The sequence below is a fragment of the Mustela erminea genome, chromosome 17, assembly GCF_009829155.1.
Source record: "Mustela erminea isolate mMusErm1 chromosome 17, mMusErm1.Pri, whole genome shotgun sequence".
Lineage (NCBI taxonomy): Eukaryota > Metazoa > Chordata > Mammalia > Carnivora > Mustelidae > Mustela > Mustela erminea.
Window position 1 is genome coordinate 60,797,595 of NC_045630.1, and position 27,168 is coordinate 60,824,762.

Here is a 27,168-nt window from a genome sequence, read left to right on the forward strand (position 1 = left end):
TCTCGCTTCGGCGCGGTTTCCCTGAGTTCATTTCCGAGCGCCGCGGGACTGCGGCCACCGGAGTCTTTTCAGAACAGGCGATTTTCCCCACCCCGGATTCCCTTTCCCGTATTTCGGGACCAGGGGCTGATCACGGGCGATCGGCCGCGTAGCCGCGAGCGTCCGCGGCCACGGAGGGTCCGCAGCGGGGCTGATGTGGACCGGGCTGTCCGCGCGAGCGCAGCGCGCATCGGAGCCGGACGACGCAGCACCAGGAGAACGTCAGCTCTCCCCCACGAGGAGTTTTTGGTTACGTGCTGAAATGATATTGTGGATATACTGGATTAAGTAAAATATGTAATTACATTAATCTTACCTATTTTTTTAATGTGGCTACTGGAAACCTTTACCTGACTCCCATGGCTCCCCTTTGCAGCGTCCGATTTCCGTTGGATGGTGCTGCTTCAGAGAGCCCACGTCCTGTGTGACCTTGAGTTCAAGTTAATTCTTAACCTGTGCTCCACCGGGTAAACCTGGGCTCAGTCTTCTTCATGTGTGGGTTTCCCAAAGCCAGCACTGTGTTTGGCAAGCAGTACGATAGCAGTGGTTGAAGTAGAATTAAATATCTTCCCAACATAATAAACTCCACAGGGGCAAGGAAATGTCTTTTTTTCTCTTCTTTCTTTTCCTTTCTTTTCATTTCATTTTTCTTTTCTTTTTTTTTTTTTTTTGAGATTTTATTTATTTATTTGACAGAGATCACAAGTAGGCAGAGAGGCAGGCGGAGAGAGAGGGGGAAGCAGGCTTCCCGCTGAGCAGAGAGCCCCTAAAGCTGGGCTTGATCCCAGGACCCTAGGATCACGACCTGAGTGGAAGGCAGAGGCTCCAACCCGCTGAGCCAGCCAGGCGCCCCAAGAGAATGTATTTCTGAAGTTGAGTTCGCTTTGGGAACCATGCAACTAGACGTTCTATCTTGGCTTGCAAGATTCTAGCTCTGGAACAGCACCCTCCTACTTTGGTTGGTTACTGGCTCTTCTGCAGTCAGGACAGCTGCTGCCAGGGATGCTGTGGAGGTGAAATGCTCAAAGTGCTCCGAGGAGATGGGCCCCACTGATGCAAAAAACAAGACCCACAGTGATCCCACAAGGGCCAGCACTTCAATGCCTGGATGCATTTTTGTAAGATCATTTCAGATCCTCAAGTACCATAATACTGAGCCTGCTTGCTTTGAGCTACTCAATCCTCAAGTAACACAGCAGGAAAAGAATGCCTTTGAAGCACCCAGTCCTCTCCCCCCAGCAGGACCATTACTTACGCCCCCCCCCCCCCCCCCGCCAGTCCTCTCCCCAGCAGGCCTCTAAAAAGAGCAAGCACAAGCATGTATGCCTTTTTCTGAATTTCTCAAAACCTTAGCCTCCAAGGAAGCCAAAACCATCTAGGCTATGACCTAAATGATTGTTCTCTCGGCACTGGCCCCTTTGTGACAGCTCACGGGCCTTGCCAGCCAATTTCTAGAAAAGAAAGCCACATTGCCAGAGGGGGATACGCTGCTCCTTCCCTACCCCCTGCCAAGCTTCCTGGCATTTCAGGGAGACCTGTTCAGTTCCCTCCCCTAGACCTGCCACCCTCCTGTTCAAAACCTGTGTCCAGAAGGCAGCCTAGAACCTGAAGGACATGGTCCTTTGATGCATGAATTCTGAGCACCTTACCCCGCAGGGCTCAAAACACTTCCAGGCCAGACCTAGTTCTGCCACATGTCGTCAAAGAAAGACTTTACAGAAAAAAAAAAAAAAAAATGAGACAAGTGAGTTCAAATACTTGTTCAAGAGGTCAGTCCAATCTCCCCAAACTGACTAGGATGTCCAGCCATCTTTTGACAAAAGGATCCAGGGTAGAATTCCTCCCGCCTTCATGTTGGTGTCTCATCTGAGAAGATGCTAAAAGTGTAAAATATCAAGGCTGGTTGCCTATCCTAGAGAGTGCTCATAAGAGTTACAAAGATAGGCAAAAGTAAAGAAAAACAAAAGCCATAAGCTAGGCCAAAGGAAACAGCTGAAAAAATTATCTAAAAATGATCTTCAGAAAATGATGACCAGTGTTTGGCAGCTCTCTTAAGAGCAGAACAGGAGGAAAAAGAATCAGAAAGAGGCCTGATGTATTTAGGTTAGGTTAGCCTACCATTAAACACTGTTAAAGGAAAAAATGGAATCTGCTTCTTTGGAAATCTAAAAAAAGCTGTGCAGGGTATGTCCAACCATATAGAAAGCAGTGATTACATGACCTCTGAAAATCCTCAACAAACCGGGCATTTCACGTTTTTATTCTTTTTTTTTTTTAAAGATTTTATTTATTTATTTGACAGAGAGATCACAAGTCGGCGGAGAGTCAGGCAGAGAGAGAGAGAGAGAGAAGCAGGCTCCCGCTGAGCAAAGAGCCCGACACGGGGCTCGATCCCAGGACACTGAGATCATGACCTGAGCCGAAGGCAGCGGCTTAATCCACTGAGCCACCCAGGCGCCCCTCATGTTTTTATTCTTAAACCAAACTGCCTACACCGTTCTGGGTGATTTGCAGGATTTGGAGAACTTCCTAAAGACTGGGATGGTTTCCTCTCTTGGCTCTTCTGTTCCTCAAATACCTGTTTAAAAGCCACCGACCCTCACGGAGGGCCCCGCAGGGGGGCAGATGCTCAAGACATTGAGAGGGGCTTTGGTTCAAGTCCAGCTGAACGACTCCCTGTTCCCTCCTACTGTGGTCTAGGGCGAGTAGCTTAACCTCACAAGACTCACTTTCCTCCTCTTCAACAGTCATTACATGGCAACAATAACCAGCAAGGTTTTGAGGTTTCAGATAATGTATATAATCGTGGCACACAAGAAGTACTCAAAATGTAGTTATGTTCATGATGCTATTGGCCAAGTCAAATTAGGGGAAGCTGGAGTTTTGGACCAGGACCTGCCCCTAGTCAGTCTGTGAGCTGCAGCCTGGGACAAAGAAGAAGACCATTTTAAAGGGGCTTTCCTTGAAACATGTCTCTACAGGCTTCCTCCTGGAGCTGGGAAGAGGCAAGAGAGTGAAACAGGGCTCTTAGGCAAACTGTAGAAGCACACCAGATTTCTTAATGCCAGGCGAACATCCAAAAGATCAAAGGATACAGGACCGATGGAGCAAATATTGATTTATTACCTTAAAGTTGTAGGCATTTATGAAATAAGAGAAGGTGCAGTGGGAGTCCAAGGCTAACCACTGCCCGAGGTTAGCCCAGCACCCTGGCGCTGTGGGATCCGATGCCTCTGCAGAAGCAGAGAAGGAGCACCCCTCCATTTAGATAGCAAGATTCCTGCAGAGAGGACAAGTGCTCCGGCCCTAAGTCAAGTTCCCTCTACCTGCCCCACCTCCAGCTCTGCCTCCCATTCAGCTAATGCCAACGTTCAGCAGCCCCACGAGCAGCTTCCACGCGGCGATGTGGTTCTCCCCTGGCACGTGCCCTGGTCAGCCACCCTAACAGAAGAGGCCGAGGGAGACTTCTGCCAGCTCGCCTTGGCTGTGCTGACGGCTGGACCCGGCCCCTGGGGGGTTTCGGGCTTGGCTTCCTCTTGCCCTGGGGGCCTGGGGACAACACTCTGGCTCTCTTCTTGCTACCAGGCCTTTGAGACGCCTTCCTGCTGCTGGTGGGAGAAGCTGGCTCCTTGGAGGGGCCTTTCTGAGACGACGCCCGCTCTGGGCTGGAGGCTAAAGTTGCATTGGAGAATTTTCTAGCAGCTTTCTCCGACTGCTCCTTTAGTAAGTCCAAGACGGTCTCTGGGAAACAAACATTTATTTAGTGAGAAACAGAAATCCTGGCAAGTAACCCTAAGGGAAACACCACCCAGGATACCCACGACTACAGGAGGGTTCTTTCATATATATTCTTTTCAGGAGCCCCTGGCTGGCTTAGTGGTAGAGTACTTGATCTCGGGGTTATAAGTCCAAGCCCCATGACTGGCCTTGACCTAAATATACTGCTTTTAATAAGTTCACTCCAGTGATCCATGGCTCTGGAATAGTTACTCTCCCTCCTCTATCTGCCCTTCCTGAATGCCCACCCTGCCTCTGCCCCCTCTAGGAGTCCCTCCATCCCCTGGGCATCCTTCTCTACCAGAACCTCAGTGTTAGATTTATTTCTCCATTTGCCTGCACTACATTTAACTCTGGGCTCCTCCAGGTCAGGTTCACTGCGGTAGCCCCAGGGATTAGCACAGTGACTGCTGCAAACTCAGGGCTGAATGAATAGTGCCTGACAAACTGATGGACGGACGGAGAACCACGGCAGAAGCACATGTGTACACTCCGCAACGTGGAGACGTAGAGACCGAGCCACAGTCACAGTCACAGTCCCCATCCAGAGCAGAAGCCCTCGGCGGGAAACAGACCTCCCACCCTGGGAGGACTGCAAGCGTGTTTGCAGAGGGCACCGTGCCAGCGCCTCAAGGCCAGGGCCTGAGCCCGGGACAGAGACAGACTCACGGGCGAGCGGCCTGAACGGGACACGCTTGCTCTTGGTTTGCACCGGCACTGGCTTGTACTTGCACTTGCCGGGGGGTGCTCGCCTGAAAACAGACAGAGAAAAGTGAGGACACGAGATTCTGAGGACGGGACCAGGAAGCCCAGGTCATACATTTGCAAGATTTGGATTCAGCTCTCCTTTATCTAGGGGGGTGGGAGAAATGGAGTAGGAAACAGGAGGAGAAAGAACAGGGACATGGCAGGCTCTTGGGACAGAGTGTAGTGAGGGGTCAGGGGCACAGGCATGGTGACTAAATTAGGTTCAAACTCTGGGGAGCACGGGCAAGTAAACCTTGCTGAGCATCACTTTCCACATAGATAAAATAGAAAAAGCAACAGTACCCATCCTTTCAGGAATAAATAAGAGCTGTGTGGGGCGCATGGCTGGCTCAGGCAAGGGACCAACTCTTGATTTCAGCTCAGGTCACGATCTCAGGGTCCTGGGATCGAGCCCCGCATCAGGCTCCCTGCTCATCCAAGAGTCAGCTCCAGGATTCTCTTGCTCCCTCTCCCTCTGCCCCTCCCCCAAACACATGCAGGCATGCATGCTCTCTCCCCTCAAATAGATGAATAAATCTTAAATAAAAATAAGAGCTGTGTACTTGGCATATTGTAAGTGACTGATCAGTCATTTGTAAAATTATTTTTTAAAAATTAAAAAAATGACACTTGGCACAGGGCCCAACACGTAACGAGTGCCCCCACAGATGATGATCACAGTGAGGATGATGATGTCGGTGATGGGTGAGTCCCTTTAAAGAGAATCCCATCAAGAACTCACGGCACAGCCCCCGGGGACTGCCAGCCTCTCTGCCTATTAGAATAAGAACTCCGTAACTGCTGTCTTCTGGTGCATCTTCTGAAATAAAACAGCCCCTGGAGACAAGGAGCACTCGCGATTCAGAGCAGACATGGAACCTTCCGGCCAGTCCCCACTGCCTCCTCCTCTGCCTCCCTTGCTCCAGCTCCGTCTCTCCCTGCTGTCACCCTCATCCCAGGTGGGGAAAAAAAAAAAAGTAATTTTCTTTATTTAACAGACACTCACCTAGTGCTTTGGCGCCCCATATATGCTTCATACATGTAACTCACCGAAACCTCATGATAACCCTAGAATCCCCATTTTACAGGGGGAAACTGAGTCACACAAAGATTAAAAAACAGGTGCAAGGTCACACAGCTAGTTGGTAGCAAAGTCAAGTTTTAAGCCCAGGTTCCAGGGTCTGTAACTCTCAAGGAGGGCAAGAAGAAAGGATGGAAGGAAGGGGGGAAAAAAATCACACGGAAATGAATCATTTGCTCCTCAAAATGTGTCGTAGGTGCATTCAGAGCCAGCCAGGCCGTGTGCGTACACAGAACAGTGTCTGGATCCAGATCCAGACTCTGGAGAAGCTTTGCAGGTCCGTCCGGCTCCACATGATGACCGCCGAAGAGAAGGAGAGATGCTGAAATGACTCTGCTCCTCGATGTCCCTGTCTTGGACCCCCTCTTGCTAGCTGCCCCCCAAGTGATTAAGTTCACTTGGCCAAGCTCAGCTAGCCTGTCCCCCGGGGGTTCTGTGAGCCTGAAAGGAGACCCCACCGGCTCAGCACCCAGCACAGTGCCTGGCACACGGCGACAACTTGATGAAAGAAAGAAAAGTGAAAAAAAAAAAAGTGAAAGAAAGGTGAGCCCATAGGCATGTCTTCCACGTGGACAGGCTGTAGCTGTTTTATGGCTGCTCTTAGGAGAGAACGGAGCTTGATGATCCCCCGGCCAAACCAGGAAACTGCCAAAGGGCAGACAAAGTGATTCACACAGGAAACCTCTGAGGGGAAAGAGCACACTGTCTGCCGCCTAAGGCGCCTGAACTGGGTGCTGGGTTGGCTGTCCCCGAAGCTTGGGAGACATGCAGATGCGGGGGGGGGGGGGGGGTGTAAGCCAGCCCAGTCCCTAAGTCGCCCCCTAGCAATCCCGCAGGTGCCATTCGGAGAGCGCCTCAGGCCCAGCCTCAGGGACGGAGCTTCTTCCAGGAACCCCTGAGAACACGGAAACCGAGAGCCTACTGCCCCAGGGAGCAGCACCGGGCCAGGCCCCTGAGCCTTGACCCACACGCAGCAGCGCCCAATGGCTGAATGTTGTCTGAACATTGCCCCCCCTCCCGCCACAGGACCAGTGTAACCACCCAGGGAACTCTGTCTTCAAGCTGATTTTGGGGGGAGACTTGCTTGCTTTGGGGCAGAATCCGGAGATAAATCCACACACTGCCCCAGGCCCTCGGGCTGGATCCGCTGCATCTCCCTCCCCGGAGAGTGAGGACCACACACACTCGACACCCTCACTGATGGGAAGCTGTCCTGTGGCTGTTGTCTGGGCAGTTGGTTAGCCTCTGAGAGAGGCTGGCAGAAGAGCAGAAGTCAACGGTGTGGAACCCACCAACTGAGTTAATATTGCCACAGAATGCCAGCAAGGGTCGGGATGAGACACTAAGAAACCAGTTTAAGGTATTTGCCTAGACCCTCCTACACTGTTGGTGGGAATGCGGGCTGGTGCAGCCACTCTGGAAAACAGCATGGAGTGTCCTCAAGAAGCCGAAAATAGAGCTACCCTGTGACCCAGCAATCGTACTATTGGGTATTTACCCCAAAGATACAAATGTGGTGATCCGAAGGGGCACGTGCACCCGAATGTTTATAGCAGCAATGACCACAATAGCCAAACTATGGAAAGAGCCCAGACGTCCATCAATAGATAAATGGATATAGAAGATGTGGTGTATATACACAATGGAATATTACCCAGCCATCAAAAAAAAAAATGAAATCTTGACATCTGTAACAACGTGGATGGAACTAGAGGGTATTACACTGAGGGAAATAAGTCAATCATAGAAAGACAACTATCATATGATCTCACTCACATGTGGAATCTAAGAAACAAAACAGGAGCACCACGGGAAGGGATGGAAAAATAAAACAAGAAGAAATCAGACAAGAAGACAAACTTTAAGAGACTCTTAACGCTAGGAAACAAACTGAGGGTTACTGGAGGGGCGGTGGGAGGGGGATGGGGTAACTGAGTGGTGGGCATTAAGGAGGGCACATGATGTGATGAGCACTGGTATTATGTAAAACTGATGAATCACTGAACTCTACCTCTGAAACTAATAATATACTATATGTTAATTAATTGAATTTAAATTTAAAATGTTCAAAACATTTAAAATATATTAAAAAATAAATAAATTGTCCCAGATTTGGCCAGTAGGCTCCCTTCAAAATTTGCACCTACAGAAGAAAATAATCACAATAATAATAAAAATAAATACATAAATAAGATATTTGCCCAGGACCTTGAGTTCTCAACCAAACCCAGGGGAGAGGGCAACAGCACTTACTCAGGTAGTCAGAACTTTACACCCATTGTCAGATGATCCCAGACAAAAGTTTTCAGAAGCATATTAAAAAACAAAAATAAACAGGATCCACAGGTCTAAACTAGTCATCCAAGAATGGCTCAAGATCCTCATTTCCCACCACAAGAGACCATTTCCCAAATTTTTCATAATTCCTAGACACATTGCCCTGTACATTTATTTGCCCAATCTGCTTTTTATCTAAAGTGAAGATTTGCTTCATTGATCATTTGGTAATTCTTGGGGAGTCAGGACTATTTTCACGGTCTGCCATGAAGATAAGGGCTGATACGGATGCACCTAAGAAGAAAATGAGACCAAAGCTCACCTCGATGGGTCAACAAATTTGTAAATCGATCCATGCGGAGCATAGGCGCTGGGGTAGGCGGTGGCCAGGAAGTAGAGCTCCCCTGAGGAAAGAGGGACAGGACATCAGTAGGATGGCGGAGACACAGAGCTGGATGCACAGAAAACCCTCTACATGGCGTTAGAGCCCTGAAATGCAGTGAGCCGCAGGAAGGGAGTCCCAGGAAGAGAACCCCAGAACCCCGACTGACAGCTCGGCCCTCCCTGGACTGTGAGCTCCTTAAGGAGAAAGCCCTTCTCTGACTCCCAAAGACTAGCTCAGAGTGCACCCCAACAGACGCGCATTTCTGTTTCCATTCAATGAACCAAACTGGCTTTCCCTTTGTCATCTCTGCTCGAAGAAACTTCGCCTTAAGGAATCTCCATTTCCTCCCCTACCTCTTGACTACTACTAAGGATTCTCTGAGAAACCCTGAAATAGCCGTTGACAGGTTCAGGACCCTTTATCTGTCACTTTCTGTTGCCCCCTCTTGAGTCCACTGGCACCAACCCCCACTGCCCCCCTCCCGCTCGCGTCCCCCTCCAGCAGCGCCTTCCCCCTCCAGCAGCACCTTCCTTCCTCAGTCCTTGGGTCCCTCGTTTCCCCTGACCCCCCCCCCCCACAATTCTTCAGACAGTCTTCCTGGCCTTCTCCACACCTCCCAGAAATCACCTCTACCCACGGTCGAGCCCCGGCTCCTCCCACTCCCCCCCCCCCCCCGCCATTTGAACACTCTCTGCTCACGGTCACTACCTCATTCTGCCTCTTCTCCTGGTTACCTGCGAGGGACAGGAAAGGATGGGTTGACGAGCCCCACTTCCAAGCTGGAGCCTTCTGACTTTGCATCCTGACAACACCAGCTGCTAGCTGTGTTGTCTCAGGCAACCTCTCAACTTGTGTAACCCTCACATTATTAATTCATCTGTCAAATGGGGCTAATAATACTCACGTGATTATTAGAGATTAAATCAGAAAGTGATGGGGCACCTGGGTGGCTCAATCAGTTAAGCATCCGACTCTTGGTCTCGGCTGCTTAGGTCGTGATCTCAGGGTCCTGAGATGGAGTCTCACACAGGCCTCTGCACTCAGCGGGGGGTCTACTTGAGGATTCTCTCTCTCCCTCTCCCTCTGCTTCTCAACACCCCCAAATAAATAAATAAATCGTTTTTAAAATTTTTAAAAATTATGATCAGCATTACTCTTACCTTCTTACCTCTTCACGCTCTAATACTTATGCCACTGCACTGAACTGAGCTCACTTGTTGTATGCTCTCCCTCAACCTCATGGAAGAAAATGTCTACTAAACTGTTCACTGGAAAAGCCTAGAACTTCAGACAGCTTGGAGTGATTCCTACAACCTTCTTCCTTGAATTAGTGGAGGACGGTGACCCATGTTTGTCCCATGCCAAATGTGAGGCCTCCGGTCTTCATGGAGCCCTCACGCACAGTCTCCTAATAAACTCTGGATTTTGGGTCTTCACCAACTATATCGTCACCCTGCCCTGTAAGGAGTCTGAGACATTAGGATGCACCCCACCCTAGAGCCGGTTTGCCTCATCTGATTGGAAAGCCCAGGCACTGTCCATTTGATAAAAAGAGGGGTCTACTGGGGCACCTGGGTGGCTCAGTGGGTTGAAGCCTCTGCCTTCCGCTCAGGTCATGATCCCAGGATCCTGGGATGGGGCCCCGCATCGGGCTCTCTGCTCAGCAGGGAGCCTGCTTCCTCCTCTCTCTCTGCCTGCCTCTCTGCCTGCCTCTCTGCCTACTTGTGATCTCTGCCTGTCAAATAAATAAATAAAATCTTAAAAAAAAAAAAAAAGAGGGGTCTACCAAACATCTGCATGTCCATGGGGTGACATCACGGAGGAGCCCCTCTAGACCATGCAAAGAATTCCTGCTCTAATTGAAAACCCCACACTGTGGCGTAGTCCATCCACAACACCAGTTTATGTGAATTACATGGCCTAAACATGCCATAGACTTCCCATTGTATTTTTAGGGGAAAACAATGCTAGAAGTGAATTTCATCTGTCATGTCCAACTGACAATTTTAAAAATATTATTTGAGGACCCAAAACGACTACCCCAAAAATCTGTAACATGCCATGCCGAACAAAACGCACGCGACGGAAACTTAGTGCAAGCATTAGTACTTGGACCAGCCCTCTTGAGAATGTGACTGACCTTCAGAAATCCAACCCATCAGAACCCACCCAGCAAGGGGCGGCCCCACCTCCTGCCCTGTCCTGCCCTCCGCAGTCACTTCTTTATGCCGGCTGTCATCTAGAAAAACCTGGAAGTACACCGCAGTACTGGAGGTTCAACCAAAAAGGACATGTCTACAGCGTGGTGAGTGATAACAAAATAATGAAGTACTCAGATCTAAAAATGTGTCCTTAAGTGGGGAAGGCTAGGACATGAGCAGAAAATCTGAATTACTCCACACAAACACACCAGATCAAGCAACGTGGGAAGAAAATAACTTGCCTCAGGACACCTGGGTGGCTCAGTTAGTTAAGCATCTGCCTTCGACTCAGGTCATGATCCCAGGATCCTAGGATCGAGCCCTACCTCGGGCTCCCTGCTCAGCGGGGAGCCTGCTTCTCCTTCTCCCTCTCCCTCTCCCTCTGCCCCTCTCCTGCTTATGCGCTCTCTCTCTCTCAAATAAATATATAAAATCTTTAAAAGAAAAAAGAAAAGAACTCGTCTTGAAAACAGCCTTCCTCGCTTTAGGGCCATTTTGGGCAGTCTGGCTTGGGAACAACACCCTGGCAGGTCCACTTGATAAAATTCAGCCAAGCACACTCAGTCTTGTTGGCCAGACGAACTGACTGGAATTTAAAAGCTGCCCGTTCTCTCCGGTGAGAAGCCGACAGGCACAGTAAACCAAACCACCCAAGCCAAGGTTTCCGAGGCCTTCTGAGAAGGAGCAAGCGGCAGAAGACAGCAGCCCAGGATCCCCGGGGAAGACCCACCTCCGGGGCTCCAGCGAGCTCCAGCCACCTGGGGCCCCAGCCTGGAGGGGCTCTGGCAGGACAGACGCCCCCCCGGGCCTTGGGCTTTCCCGTCAGCCTCCTTCCGCGGAGCACCGTCCTGCCAGCCTGTGGTTTCTCTCCTTTTTTATATGTTTGGACTTCCAGTTTGGAACTCACTCAGACTTTCTCTATTGAAAATGCTTGAATTCTCTCGAATATCCTCCGTTCCTCTAAAACATTCATCTCAAACGATAAGCTAGGAAGAGGTCCAAGAGCGGACTGGATTTCCGTATGTCTTGCTCAAGTGAAGGTCTGGCACAGTCACCCCATGACTCAGAACGGAAAGAAGCCCCTAAGGAAACTAAGGAAACTTCCAAGGCTCTGGTTCACCCTCACAGAGAAGCCCAGGTCTGGAAGGGGCCCTGAGAGACCCTGTCGCTCTCTTCCGAGACCCCAAGCACGGCTAGATGCAGTGCCAAATACCAAAGAGATCACAGGCCCTGTCCTCCTCACACACACACACACACACACACACACAAAAAGTATCTTTCAAAATGTAACCAACTTAAGTAAAGCTGAAATTAAAAATCCATTTTCTGATTACAGAATTTGAGGCAATTTAGCAGAGCAGAGTCTCTGTCTGCCTCGCGTGCGCGCGCGCACACACACACGCCCTTTGCTTTGCTGATGCCCTTAATAAACACCTCATCTGTCTAGCAAATAGCCTCCCACTAAGCTGTCTACCCTTTTAACAGAGATCTCTCGGGGAAGAAATTCTCCCTGGCTCCCTCCCAGCACTGGCCTCACAGACTCCAGCAGGATAAGGAAAGGCCCAGTGAGGGGCTGATCACCAGAGGCGCTCCCTCCCAGGCAGCACCAGGAGGGTAAACACCAGGGTCCACCACGTCTGCCCCACTACTGGCCCTACCCACGTTCCTGTGATCGCAGATCAGAATCCAGTCAGGGAGGAGGACATGAATCTCCTTCATGGTCAAAAGACCAAAAGACCAAACTATAGACCTTGATTTGCCCCACACAGTGAGGTGTGGGCCTCCGTCAAGAAGGGGTAGGTTGGCATATTCCGTCTGTTGCCTCAATGGCCAATAAGCATAATCATTACATCATGGGGATGCTGTAATTATTAAATAACATAAAAAAAGCAAAGTGCTTAGAACAGTATCCAGAACATTCTAAAAGCTGACTACAGGGCCCCTGGGAGACTCAGTCAGTTAGGCATCCAACTCTTGATTTGGGCTCCATCATCTCAGGGTTGTGAGATCGGTCCCGAATTAGGACTCTGTGCTGAGTGTGGAACCTGCTTAAGATTCTCTCTCTCTCATCTCTCCCTCTGCCCCTCCGCACTATACATTTTCCCTCTCTCTTAAAAAAAAAAAATTAAATGGTAGTAAAAAATAGGTGTAGTTGTTATTTAAATAACAATAGTAATAGGGCGCCTGGGTGGCTCAGTGGGTTAAGCCGCTGCCTTCGGCTCAGGTCATGATCTCAGGGTCCTGGGATCGAGTCCCGCATTGGGCTCTCTGCTCGGCAGGGAGCCTGCTTCCCTCTCTCTCTCTCTCTCTGCCTGCCTCTCCATCTACTTGTGATTTCTCTCTGTCAAATAAATAAATAAAATCTTTAAAAAAAAATAACAATAGTAATAATAATTATTATGCAAATATTAGTTCACAATACCTGAGATGATTTAAGTTCCAAAAAGCAGAAACAGCATAACCCTGGACATTTGTTACCTGCTTCGTCTTCAGCAAAAGAGATGATAAATTTGCTGTAGGTGCTGATCAGCCCTGGGAAGGCACAGGATGCAGTGTTGCCAAGGCAAATGTCCCGTTTCTTCCATTTCTTGGTTTTCCTATCTTCCTGCAAAGCCATAAGTCGACTAGATGAAAAATAAAACCTTTATTATAGGAATCCATATTTTCACCCTTCAGGATATTCTTCCTCCTTCCCTAGGAGAGCAACACCTAGCCTCTCCCAGGAATCAAATAGCTGCTTCAGAGAAACCTGGGTCACCCGCTGTGCCCAGCTGGAGCAGCTCATCTTCTATTATAAGTGGAGTCTGGGGCCCCGAGAAGGTTGCACCGCTACAAAAAACTAATGCAATTTCTATGAGTTTGTGACCTTTGGCTACGTCTTCAACGGCTACGCCTCAGTTCCCTCATCTGTAAAGTGAATTTACCGCGGACCAAAGTTGCAAAGGTTAAGTAAGATAATATATGTGAATAACTCCCCAGGGTTCCTGGGACACAGTAAGGACCCCAAAACTGGCAGCTGCTTTTGTTATTATGTCTATGTAGTCATCTGTCTGACCTAAAAGCAGGTTTTTTTTTTGTTGTTTTTTTTTTAAGATTTTATTTATTTATTTGACAGGCAGAGATCACAAGTAGGCAGAGAGGCAGGCAGAGAGAGAGGAGGAAGCAGGCTCCCTGAGAAGCGGAGAGCCCGATTCGGGGCTCGATCCCAGGACTCTGGGATCATGACCTGAGCTGAAGACAGAGGCTTTAACCCACTGAGCCACCCAGGCGCCCCTAAAGCAGGTTTTTAGAATAAAAAGAAAAGGAAGGTGGGTCAACTAGGGTGTCACATGAAACTCTTTTTTTCACTTGAAACATTTTATAGATTCAGAGATGCTCAATCCCAGTGATTCTGGTGCATCGGCTTTGACTGAGAATCACTGACTATCAACCAAGTGATACGTAAGGAGATGGTGGGAACTGTGGGAAAAACAAAGAACCATTAAATCCCAAAGACCTGACAAGTGATGATAAAGGAACTGACCAGTTACTGGCTGTTCCCTGTCTCTGGAAACTGTATTGCAGTATGAAAATACTACTGTCCTTTCTGACGAAGATGGGGTCATTTTACCCTCACACCTTAAACCGTCAAAAACCTAGATAATATAGAGTGACAATTTTTAAAGATTTTATTTATTTATTTGATAGAGAGAGATCACAAGTAGGCATAGAGGCAGGCAGAGAGAGAGAGAGGAGGAAGCAGGCTCCCTGCTGAGCAGAGAGCCCGATGCGGGACTCGATCCCAGGACCCTGAGATCATGACCTGAGCCGAAGGCAGCGGCTTAACCCACTGAGCCACCCAGGCGCCCCGATAATGGACAATATTCTTAAAGAATTAAAGAAAATTAATTAAACATAGACTTTGATACTTAGTGAAAATATTTTTCAAAAAGGAAGGGGGAAAAAAAGACAGCAAAAAGCAGAAAGAATTCATCACCAATGAATCCATTTTTCAAAAAATAGTAAAGGAAGTCCTTCAAGCATTAAAAAAAAATGACATCCCCAGAAGGAAATATGCACAAAGTAATGAGGAGTATTAAAAATGGAAACTATATTTGTTTCTTACCACCACTGTAACATATCACCACAACCTGGTGGCTTAAAACAACCCACAGTTATTCTCTCACAGTTTTGGAGGCCAACATCCTGAAATGGTTTCCACTGGGTCAAAATCAAGATGTTGGCAGGGCTGTGCTCCCTTCAGAGGCTCTAGAAGAGAATCAATTTCCTTGCCTCTTCCAGCTTCCAATGGTTGTCCTCATGTCTTGACTCATGGGCTCACCACACCACTTCTGTTGTTACCCTGACTTCTATCTCTTCTGTCTTCAAATTTCCCTCTACCTCCTTCTTCCAACCACATTTGTGAGTATATTTAGGACCCACCTAGATAATCCAGTGTAATCTCCCAAATCAAACGCAGTCTCTTTGTGACCACAATCAAACGAAATTATAAATCAACAGCACAAAGACCTCAGGAAAACTGAGATATTTGGAAACTAACACACTTTAAACCAACTTGTGAGAAGGTATGTCAAAGCAAAATTAGAAAATATTTTTAACTGAATGAAAATGAAAACACAATATATCAAACTTTATGGGATCCCATTAAAGCAGGACTTGAGGAGAAATTCAGAACACTAAACTTATGTATTAGAAAAATACTTATAAACTTATGTATTAGAAAAAAAATGACAGTCTTGAGGCACCTGTGTGGCTCAGCTGCTTGGGCATCCAACTCTTGCTTTCAGCTCAGGTCATGATCTTATAAGTTGTGGGATCAAAGCCCTGTGTAGGGCTTCTCGCTCAGCAGGGAGTCTGCTTAAAAGATTCTCTTCCTCTGCCCCTTGCTCACTCTCTGTCTCTCTAAAATAAATAAATCTTTATTAAAAAAAAAAAAAGTAAGGAAAAGATGACAGTCTCAACTCAGTGACCATAGTTTCCATCCTGAAGTGGCATCATGTTATTTGAATATGGACTTGGATTAGCTGTAAATGTATATTGCAAACTCTAGGCAACCACTGAAAAAGAAAAAAAAAAAAGTAGAACTGACATGCTAAAAAGGGGAAGAAAATGGAATTACATAGATTGCTCAGTTAAATCCACAAAAGGCAGAAAAAGAGTGGAAGACAAAAATAGAATAAAGGATAAAGGCAACAAACAGAAAGCAGTAAAAAATATGGTAGATATTAATCCCGCTATGTTCATAACTATGTGGAATGTTAATGGTCTAAATGCACCAGTTAGCAGACAGGAGAAGTAATGGGGGCACCTACGTGGCTCAGTTGGTTAAGGCTTGACTCTTGATTTTGTCTCAGATCATGATCTCATAGTCCTGAGATCGAGCCCCAAGTCACAGCATGGAGGCTGCTTGCCCCCTCTCCCTCTCCTCCTTCCCCTGCTCTCTCTCTCAATATCTCTCAAATAAATGAAAAAATAATACATTTTTTAACCTTTTTTTAAAAGATTTTATTTATTTACTGGACAGAGACAGAGAGAGATCACAAGTAGGCAGAGAGGCAGGCACAGAGAAAGGAGGAAGCAGGCTCCTTGCTGAGCAGAGAGCCAGATGCCGGCCTTGATCCCTCGACCCTGGGATCATGACCTGAGCCAAAAGCAGAGGCTTCACCCACTGAGCCACCCAGGCACCCTGAATAAATAAAATCTTTAACAAAAAAAGAAGACCAAAGAAATCACCAGACGAGACACAACTATACGTTTTCTATAAGAAAACTTTAGGCCTTGATGACTTCACCTAGAAGAAACATAGAAAGAAGAAATAAAACCTATTTTAACAAAATCTTCTGGACAACTGAAGAGGAGGAGACACTCTCCAGCTCATTCTAATAAACCCTGCTTTATCCTGACGCCAAAATCTGGCAAAGATATTCCAAGAAAGAAATCCCTTTCGTGAACACAGATACAAAATTTTCCAACAACCTGTTAGCAAATCCAATCTAACAATATATTAAAAAGAAAATACATCATGACCAAATGGTATTTATTCCAGAAATGCGAGACTGCTTCAATCATTTAAAAAAAAAAAAGCAATCAATATAATTCACTATATTAAAAACTAAAAATGAGAAAACCACATGATTCTCTCACAAGATGCAAAGATGCATTTGCATCTTGCATTTTGCATTTGTATTTGCAAAACATAACATCCAGACTTACTACAAATTCTCAGAAAACTAGGAATGGAAGGAAAACTTCTTCACCTAATAGATGGCACGTGGAAGTACCTACAACTGACATCATACTCACTGGTAAAAACGGAAACCTTCTAACCAACATTGTACTGAAGTTTAAGAAGAAGCATTAAGTCAAGAGACTAACAATAAAAGCCTTGCAATTCAGGAAAAGAAAAAGTAAAAGTATCTATATTCATAGACAAAATTATCTTCTTCATAGAAAATCCAACAGAATCTACACACACACACAGGCCGATCGAGCTAATAAGAGTTTGACAAGGTGGCTCAGTCCTTAAGTGTCTGCCTTCGGCTCAACTCATGATCCCAGGGTCCTGGGATCGATCCCCACATCGGGCTCCCTGCTCAGCAGGAAGTCTGCTTCTCCCTTTCCCCCTCCCCCTGCTTGTGTTCCCTCTCTCATTGTCTCTCTCTGTCAAATAAATAAATAAAATCTTTAAAAAAAAAAAGTTTGACAAGGTTGCTGGACACAAGCTATACACACACACACACACACACACACACACACACACTTAAATATATATAATGAATATATAATAAATATATAATAAATGTGTAGTAAAAAGAGTGGAAATAGCCAAAACAGGAGACTACATGAATAACTGGTGTTATATTCATGCACTTGAATATTAAAAAGCAATAAAAGAGAGAAGCTGATACATGTGACAACAGAGATGAATCTCACTGATGTTACTGAATAAAAGAAACCATGCATGTACAAAAAAAGAATGCATATACACGATTTCATTTATATTAAATTCCAGAAGCAAAATTAACGTGATAGGAGTGGTTACCTCTGGCCGACGTGTGTGTGTGTGTGTGTGTGTGTGTGTGTGTGTGTGTGAGAGAGAGAGAGAGAGAGAAAGAGAGAGAAAGTGGTGGTACTGACAGGCAACAGGCAAGAAGGAACCTTCCAGAGTGATGGAAATGTTCTGCCTCTTAACATAGTTACAAGTGTATATATTGTAAAACTTTATCCAGCTGTGCTCTTAGAGACCTTGTCTCACCACATGTAGTTTGTATCTCAATAAAAATGCTGAAATAAAAGAAATGAAAGAATCCTTTCAATCCTTTCTTACCCACTCATGAAGTCCCCAAAGATGTAGAGGCCATTGAGATTTGGGGATTCACACCCACGGTAGACGTATCCTCCAGTGACTGACTTCCCCACTGCATGACCATAAGCATAGATTGGCAGAATGTCACCTGTCCATGAACAAAGAGAGTGTCACAGCTAAAGGCTGAGACCTTCAGGTGCCTGGGTGGCTTAGTTGGTTAAGCATCCAACTCTTGATTTCAGCTCAGGCTATGATCTCGGGGTCCTGAGATCAAGCCCCTGTCGGACTCCACTGAACACGGAGCCTATCTGGGAGTCCTTCTCCCTCTCCTGCTCTCTCCCCCCAACCCTGCTCACGCACACACACACACTTTCTCTCTCTCTTTAAAAAAAAAAAAAAATTTAGAGCTTCAGTGAGGAAGATGGGGATTTTAAATGTAGTTGCCTGATTGAGTGGAGAATGCTTTCTCTCTTGGTCTTTGGAAGGGCAGGCAGCCAAGAGAATCATGCTTATTTTTCTCAACACACCAGCCACAATATTTGTGAGCTTCCTCTTTGACTGGCCTCTGGAAGCCGAGAGGAAGCCAAAGACTCCCCCACCTGTGAGGCAGTGACCTGAGAACCCACACACCTATGTGTATCCCCTGGGCTGACATGGCAGATACTCAGGTTAAGGATCTGAAAACCTTATAAGGGTCTCTAAGACTCCTTTGCAACTTATCGGGGTCAAAAAAGATTTGGCACCACTGATTAAAAAAAAACGCCTGAAAAGCACATCTTGATGGACTGTACCACCAGTTTGCATATGGAATACCATCTCAGTGGGCTGGGCAAAATGGGAATAAGTGAAAAACAGAACCACCAACTTTCCTCTGCTGGTTTTTCTCAAATTAGCCTAAAAACCCTGTGGGTAACTAATCTAAAACAGAGATTCCTCAGTCAATCCCAGTCCCCGAACCCAGCTGAGACCCGAATGCATCAGGTCAACAAGCACTAACCCAACGTGCTCCTGGTGCCTGTGAACCGAGAGCCTACCTGGAAGCTCACCCCACAGGCCATAAACAAAGACCCCCGAGTGACCTACAGGGCAGAACTCCCAGGTCATACTCCCCACCTCCACTCCAACCCCCTCAGTCCACTCCAGGAATCACCCAGTGAATTTCTGACTTACCCAAAGAGGCATTGTGACAAAGCTTCCTGTCGTAACACTCAAACCCTTCCTTGGCCCTCCAGCCGTAGTTCCCGCCTTTCACAATGATGTCAACTTCTTCAAACCTATTTTGTCCCACGTCCCCACAAAACATCCGGCCTCGGCCCCGGCGTGTGACGGGATCCCCTCGGTCCACGGCACAGCGCCACATGTTTCTGACCCCGTAGGCATACACGGCAGGGTGGGCCCCTGGCTCGGCCACAAAAGGATTGTCCGGGGGCACTCGGTAAGGTCTGCTGTCTGAGCCTGCCCTGTTCACGTCGATCCGTAACACCTTCCCCAGCAGGGAGCTTCTGAAAGAAAGAGGGCCGGGGAACAGGCACAGGATAAACACGCAGAAATGGATGGCCGGATCATTGGCGAGTTTTATTTGTTCTGTTTTCAAAGCCTCCCCTCACTGTTTTCCAGAGCAGCTGCACTATTTTGCATTTCCACCAACAGTATACGACGTATTCTGCATCTTCAGCAACACTTGCTGTCTTTTTGTGTTTGGGTTTTTTTTGGGGGGAGGGGGAGGAAGATACAGAGCCATCCTAATGGATGGGAGTGACATCTCACTGTAGTTTTGATGTACACTTCCCTGATGAGGACTGACACTTTCCATACCTCTGTTGGACATTTGTTAACCAGATGAGTAGGTTCTGGAGATCTGCTGTACGTCTGTTCCTATAATTAACAATACTGTATTTACACATACAATTTTTGTTGACGCTTAAATTTTTTTAAGAGGGTAGAATTCATGTTAAGTGTTCAAAATTTAAAACTAAATAAAATAATAAAATATAAGATAAAATAAAATAGCACCAGACCAGAGACTGCCCAGGAGGACCTACTGATAGTCAACGCCAAACAACTACTAAAAATCACATGGGAACACAGGGTTTTTTAAAAGATATACACACGTGTATACAAGACATATACATAAAGTCATGTCTGTATGAGACAGATAGATAGATTGACTTATGCAAAATGTTAAGACTTGGGTTGCCTGGGTGGCTCAAGTCGTTAAGCGTCTGCCCTGGGCTCAGGTCATGACCCCAGGATCCTAGGATGGAGCCCCACATAGGGCTCCCTGCTCAGCGGGAGGACTGCTTCTCCCTTTCTCACTCCCCCTGCTTGTGTTCCTTCTCTCACTGCCTCTCCCTCTCTCTCTGTCAAATAAAATCAAATAAAATCTTAAAAAACAACAACAAAAAAAATGTTAAGACTTGCCACGTTTTGGCTCAGGGAGAACCAGAAGGCATAAGTCTGATGGGATCCTGGCCCATACGACCCGGAGCAAGCAAGTTGAAGCTCCAATTTTTTTTTTTTTTTAAGATTTTTATTTATTTATTTGATAGACGAGAGAGATCACAAGTAGGCAGAGAGGCAGGCAGAGAGAGAGGGGGAAGCAGGCTCCTCGCTGAGCAGAGAGCCCAATGTGGGGCTCGATCCCAGGACCCTGAGATCATGACCGGAGCTGAAGGCAGAGGCTTAAACTACTGAGCCACCCAGGGGCCCCTGAAGCTCCAATTTTTAGTTTTCGATGAAATGGTTTCTCTCAGATTGGGTTTAACGCTATGAATTTTTTTTTTTTCCATATGAAACACTCGTGAATGTGCCCATCATCCTTGCAGCGAGGCCATGCTTAGCTTTTCTGGAGCATTCTGGTTTTAGTATATGTGCTGCCAAGTGGGCACTAACACTATGAATTTTTAAAAGGAGTTGGTTTATTCTTCCTCACAGAGCACTGTGGTCACAGAAAGGACAGCGCTTTCAAGAGGCTCTGCCTCTGGGCCTCAGTTTCCTCATTTGTAAAACAGGCTAGAGAAAGACAACCTCGCAGTTGTGGTTGTAAGGGCTAAATGAGTTACCTTGCCTGTAGCAGGTGACTCAATTCCCAACAGTAGGCATCTGACAAATGTTTAGCTCTTGATTATTTTTTTTTTAGATTTCTTCATTTATTTGAGGGAGGCACGGGACGGAGGGAGAGAGACAAGCAGACTCCCCACCTGAGCCGAAATCAAGAGTCAGCCACTTAACCAACTGAGCCACCCAGGCACCCCCATCAGCTCTTGACTACTTTAACTTCAATATTTTATTATCAGGGATAACAGCATTCAAGTGCTTGTTGTTACAAAGGACATCAGGATCATGGGCTTTTATTTAGGTCAGCCCAGACTCACCTGGACTCTTGCACCAGCTTGTCTGAGTTTGAATTTTGGTTCTGCCACTCACTTGCTGTGTGACCTTAGGCAAGCTACTTTACTCCTCTGTGCCTCTATCTTCCCATCAGTGAAATGACTATCATAATACCTACACTTCATAGGAGTCCTCCCTTCCATTGTATTTCTGAAGTGACTCCCATACTAGGCACTATTTGAGGTGGTGGGGACACATCAATTAACAAACGGATAAAAATCCCTGCCCTCGTGAGATGTTAGAATTATGTTCTTGGGGCACCTGGGGAGCCCAGTCAGTTAAGCATCCAACTCTTGGTTTTGGCTCAGATAGTGAGATCAAGCTCCACGCCAGACTTTATGGTCAGCATGGAGTCTGCCAGAGTTTCTCTCTCCCTCTGTCCCTCCCACTCTGTCTCCCTTGCTCTCAAATAAATAAACAGAATTACATTCTTCAATATACACAAGGTATTCAAAACAGTACCTGACACACAGTAAGCATTCAACATATATCGCGTATTAACTATCTTCTCACATGTGCCCAGGGCCTAGCACAGAGCCCAGAGCGTGGCACGCAATAACATCCCTGAGTTGAACTGAAATGCGTTAAGATCTTGGTGAGGTAAATACTGTCATGCGAGTACATACTGAGCACTCTGAATTCGTGTCCCCATAGCACTCTGAGAGTTACACTGAGCATCTACAGTATTACTTTCCAGAACACACTGGGCCTGAAATTCACAGGACAGGAAACCAAATGTTTCTCCCACATGCCTCAACAGAGGGGGCTATGTCTTGCCCTACATGATTTGCGTTTGACGCTCCGGAGATTCCATCTCAGCAAAAACATCCCAAGGGCTCACCCTAAAGGGACAGGAGCCCAGATCCACCCGCTTACTTGTTCTGAGCATTCCCAAACTTGCCAAAGGGATCCCCAGCCTGTCCTCCGTCCCCAGTGAAAATGTACATGTAGCCATCCACACCAAAAAGAAGTTGTCCGCCATTATGATTTGAGGCTGGTTCTTCTATCTCCAAGATGACTCTGGAAGGAAAAGAAACCATGCATTGGGTTTTGATATGAGTCAAAACTGCATCCTTTTCAGACACCCAGAAATGACTGGCCCAAGTCAGCCAAGACCTGCTTCAGAGTTTCCAAGAATCACAAAGCTTGGGGCACTAAGACTCGCCTTGTTCCCCAGTATGACTCCTTCATGGATCGTTTTTCTTTCCTGTCATGATTTCATGAGCTGTAGACACAGCCAGGGTAACAATCACCCTTTTCTGGGACTTACTCTCTTGCTTTACCAGAACTCTTAATCCCTTCCTTTGGGCAAGCCGGCAGGAGTTAATCTGTCAGTTAGGTGTCCATTTCAATCCCCCAACCTCGCTGTTTGGGACAAGAGACACAAGGCAGAAAGAAGAAGAAGGAATAAAGACAGACTGGTAGGGTGGCAAGACCACGAGCTTGGAGTGACAGAATTAAGTCCTTCATCAGACCACGCATCTAGGGCTCTATGGCTTTGTGCCACAGATAATATCCATGTTCAAGTCAAAGGGCCTGGAATTCAATGACCACACAATAATCAGAGGCCACTACTATATCTAATACATTGATATTATCTATAATCATTTCTCAAACCCTTGTGGCTGCAAGTCTGCCATCTCCCCACTGATGACTCAATGACCACACAATAATCAGAGGCCACTACTATATCTAATACATTGATATTATCTATAATCATTTCTCAAACCCTTGTGGCTGCAAGTCTGCCATCTCCCCACTGATGACTCCTTGGTTAGTGTTATAAACTAGTGTCTCTAAAACCGGAAACGGGTCCCTTTATCATCTCAGAGGACGCACTGGCATTATTTTGGAGCGTAGTACAGAGTTGCCCATTCTCGTGGGCATGTCTCACCTTTCTGATCTGGGGTCAGCTTTGTTGGGATCAGCCCGAGAAACCTTCATCTCACTAATTCGGATCTTTTCTACCTTCTTCTTGCCCAGACATGAATAATAAATATAGAACTTCCGGTTGCGGCGGAATCTGGGATGAAAAGCCAACCCCAAGAAGCCTCTCTCATCCCCTATCCAGGGAGTAGTCAACACGATCTTCTTGAGGTCCAAGAAGGGTTGTTTCAGGCGGCTCCCATCAGGCAGGTAGACCCATACCACGCCCACCTGCTCAGCCACAAAGAAGCGATGGGTGCCGTCCCCAGCGTGGACCATGGAGACCGGGTTCTTCAGCCCATTGGCCACCTCGGTCAGGCAGAGCTGCAGGCAGCCCTGCTGGTCCTCGGCCACCACACCCAGGTTGCGGTTGAGATGGTCATTCCTCAGGACATTAGGGAAGCAATAGTCCTCGTCAGGAAGGTTGAGGAGGTGGCAGAAATGGGCACCATCCTTTTCATGTGAGCCCTGCAGGTGACGGTCATTGGTCAGTAGGGAGATGGCAGAGTGACAGCTGGAATGGAATGCGGAGCAGTAGTCAGAGCAGAGGCCAGGAAGGTTCCGGAGGGGCGTCCGAGGGTTCTCAGCATCGTAGAGATGAGCGGCATAGGGCGAGCACTCCTAGGAAGAAAAAGGAAGCTTGACTGGTAGTCAGACAGGCCACGGTGGGGCTGGTCGCAGTGTTTGAGCACACAGGAGGAAAACGGTCTAGGAAAGAATCAGGATTCTGGAGTTTCTATGAGCAATGACTGGGAAAGCTCTTTTCGGGGACCCCAATTTTCTGGCCAGTTAGCGCTCCTAGAAGGCAAAAAGAGGGAGTAGTCTCTCATGTTCACCATACCTTCTTTAGCATTTTAACTTCGTTCTTGACACTTTAAAGTTTTAGTAAGTGATGACTTTTTTTTTTTTTTTTTTTTTGAAGAGTTCTAATTTCGGGCCGCCTGGGTGAAGCACTGGTTAAGTGTCTGCCTTGGGCTCAGGTCAGGATCCCAGTGTCCTGGGATCCAGCCCCACATCAGCTCCCTGCTGGGAAGGAGTCTGCTTCTCCCTTTCCCTCTGCCCCACACCCATCCCCCTCAGGTTCAGGAACGCTCATATAAATAAATAAAATCTTTTAAAAAGAGAGATTTCCCTACCGTTCCCTTTATTATAAATGCTGTATCTATAAGACTTTATTTCTTTTTTTTTTTTTAATTTATTCATTGAGAGAGAGCGCGCGAGAGAGACATAGCACAAGCAGGGGGAAAGTGAGAAGCAGACTCCCTGCTGAGCTGGGAACCCAGTGTCTCTCCTTGGATGGCCTGTTTCGGTTCAGGGAACCTGTCCGAGCGGCTGACAGGAAGCAAAATGAACTGGTCTGAGTCTCACCCCACTGGCCTGTCCACTTTGGAGGAGTGGAAAGAAGACGGGGGACAGACATTGGGACGAGCTACCAGGGAACAGAGGGGGCCGTGGAAATAGGCAGAAATTTAGTCCGCAGAATTGCTTCGACTCAATTATCTTAGGACAGCATTTCTCTATTTAAGGAAAGTAAAGCCCAGAAGAGTTTCCCCTGTGGTGTCAGACTCTGTTCTCTGCACGGAGGACAGGGAAGGGGGCAAGATGCACCGAGGCTGTTCTAACGGGATGTACACTTGGCCCGGTCCGAAAACCATGAAGTAAATGTATTGGTGCTGTTGGGACTCTGTCTTGGTGAAATATGATCCAAAGGGCAGAAGACTCAGAGCCTGAGCCTCTAGATTTGTGCCTCAGCACGGTCTGACCTTCGACTTGGGGCCCCTGGGTGGCTCAGTGGGTTAAGCCCCTGCCTTGGGCGCAGGTCATGATCTCAGGGTCTTGGGATGGAGCCCTGCAGTGGGCTGACTCCCTGCTCAGCGGGGAGCCTGCTTCTCACCCACCCCCCTCCGCCCTGCCTACTTGTGATCTGTGAAATAAATAAATAAAATCCTTAAAAAAACAAACAAACTCCGGATTCCTTAACAGTAAAATCAGAATCCTAACAACTTCCCGCAGAATCACTGCTGGGAATACACTCCGTGTTCGCGGGAAGAAAGAGCAGGGGGGCTTGAGACCTTAAATAATAGATTCATGTACATTATTCCCATTCCTCAGATCCCTCCAACAGGAGAGTCGCTGAATTCGACTTTCGGAAACTTCTCCCGGAAGGGAAAGCAGGGGGGAGGGGAGCCCTGGGGAGGGTGGAGACATTCACTAGGGGGCATCTCGGAAACGAACGATCTTGGTGTTTCTCAGAAGAGCCCAGCTTCGGCCCCCCATGGTTATCCCGGAGTTAATTCTCCTCTTCCCCGCTGAGGGGTGGTGCCTGAGGTAGGAGGGTACAGCCCCGAGGAGATGCCACCCTGGTGGCTGGCTTCTGCGGCGCGATCTGTGGTGTGCCCTGCCCATAGGGAGAGGGGGCGGCCAGTGCGCTCGGAGCGGTGGCGGCGGGAGGGCCCAGCGGATGCGCGGACAGGCTCAGCGGGGGTCCCAGACCACAGGTCTGCCTGGACTCCCCGCCTCTTCGCCCCCACCACCTCGTAAGCGCACCTCTTCCCATGGCAGCCTTTCTCAGCGGCCCTCCTCTAGGGCGACTCTCCCCTGCACCCTGAACCCCTCTTCCCAGAGTTGGGTGATGGGGGATGCCTGCCAGGGATGTGGATTTTGGCCCTTGGAGAGCCTGCAGGAGCAGAACCTCTGTGAGTCAGTCTCCCAGCGGCTTGAAGCCCTGTCAGCCCAGCTCCAGAATGCCGGGGAGAGCCCCGGGACTCTGCCACCACCATCATCACTCCGGAGACCCCCTGGCACAAATGGGCCCCAACAGGTGCCACACTCCCTCCAAGGCCTCGGTAACCACCGCGGTTGGGCACTGCAACCCGCTCCCAGGGCAGTGCAGGGGAACTCAAGATAACGCTGCCCGGAGAGCTCCATGGGGGACACCCATCTCCACCTTCGGGGGTGAGAAAGCCCAAGGGACCAGCGGACCCCAGGGGGAGACCTCTGGTCTCTAGGTGGAAACCAAACCCAGCACCCCCTCGCTTCCCTGTGCCCATCCAGAGACCCGAGCTCTACGGTGAGGCAGCTGCCAGGAGAGCTTTCTAAAGGGCCGGTGGCCAAGGAGCTCCCCCAACCCCCTCGCCCCAGGACCCATGCCACCAAGCCCAGCACCCTCACTTTGCCAAGCTGGCTCCCTCACTACCGTACAGGGTTTCACTCAGGCCTACCTGCAGAGGATGTCCTTAATATAGCCCCCACACAGCTCATGGCCCCTGAGATCAAAGTAATCCATGATGTCCTTGTACCGAGCAGCGAGGCGGCGGTCCTTGTGCTGGTCACAGCAGCCGAAAGACTCGTAGTCTGAGCAAAACTCGAGGTGCACCGGGGGCTGGAAGGGGGGCCCATAATCCAGGCACTGGGGGTGTCCCTGCAGCAAGCCCATCTGGCCCAACCAGAATGTGAGGCAGAGGTGGAAGATGCCAGAAGAAGTAGGGAGTCTGAGGGCCCAGCTGCTCAGAGCACCCCCAGGAGTGGATGTCCTCAGCATTTTGGGCTCTGGAAGACTCTGGCTGCCCGCGTCGGCTCAGGTTGTCTCCCCTGCTGTGCTCTAGTTCCCTCCCTCCCCAACCCTGCACTCTCTACCCCCAGGGTGTTTTCTTCCTTCCTTCTATCCCCGCCCCCAAGGAGTTCCCTGAGGTGGTTTGTGAGCGGTGCCTCTTAAGCGGTGTGGGTAGCCAGGTGCCTCTTATGAAAACAGTGAGAGGTGTCCCTGTCCCCTCCAATCCCGCCTAAGCATGAAGCTGGTCCAAGTTCTGACCCTTACTGCCGAGTGATTGGGGTGCATGGCTTCTTAGGAAAAGGTTCGGTGGTATCAATGGCAGGTCTGCTGGGATTCACGAAAACTGCTAAGAATTCCTCAGGGTGGGGGCGGGGGGACAGGAAATTCACACTTTGTTTATAGTTTTTTCACAAGCCTGAGCTGCTGGGAGTCTCCCAGAGAGAACACGTCGGATTACGGATTACGTAGTCCCAGGGGTCAGAGTGT

General features: G+C 48.1%; 1 protein-coding gene across 1 annotated transcript; it reads right to left on the reverse strand.

Annotated features, from left to right (window-relative positions):
- Nucleotides 1-3,009: 3,009 nt before the first annotated feature.
- HHIPL2 (HHIP like 2) lies at nucleotides 3,010-26,927 on the reverse strand. Its single transcript, XM_032318923.1, is given in 9 exon segments — nucleotides 3,010-3,780; nucleotides 4,486-4,568; nucleotides 8,244-8,325; nucleotides 12,986-13,131; nucleotides 17,835-17,961; nucleotides 18,984-19,315; nucleotides 22,080-22,223; nucleotides 23,098-23,750; nucleotides 26,341-26,927. Coding segments are annotated over 9 exon segments (2,280 nt in total). The 5' UTR covers nucleotides 26,671-26,927; the 3' UTR covers nucleotides 3,010-3,397.
- Nucleotides 26,928-27,168: the final 241 nt, after the last annotated feature.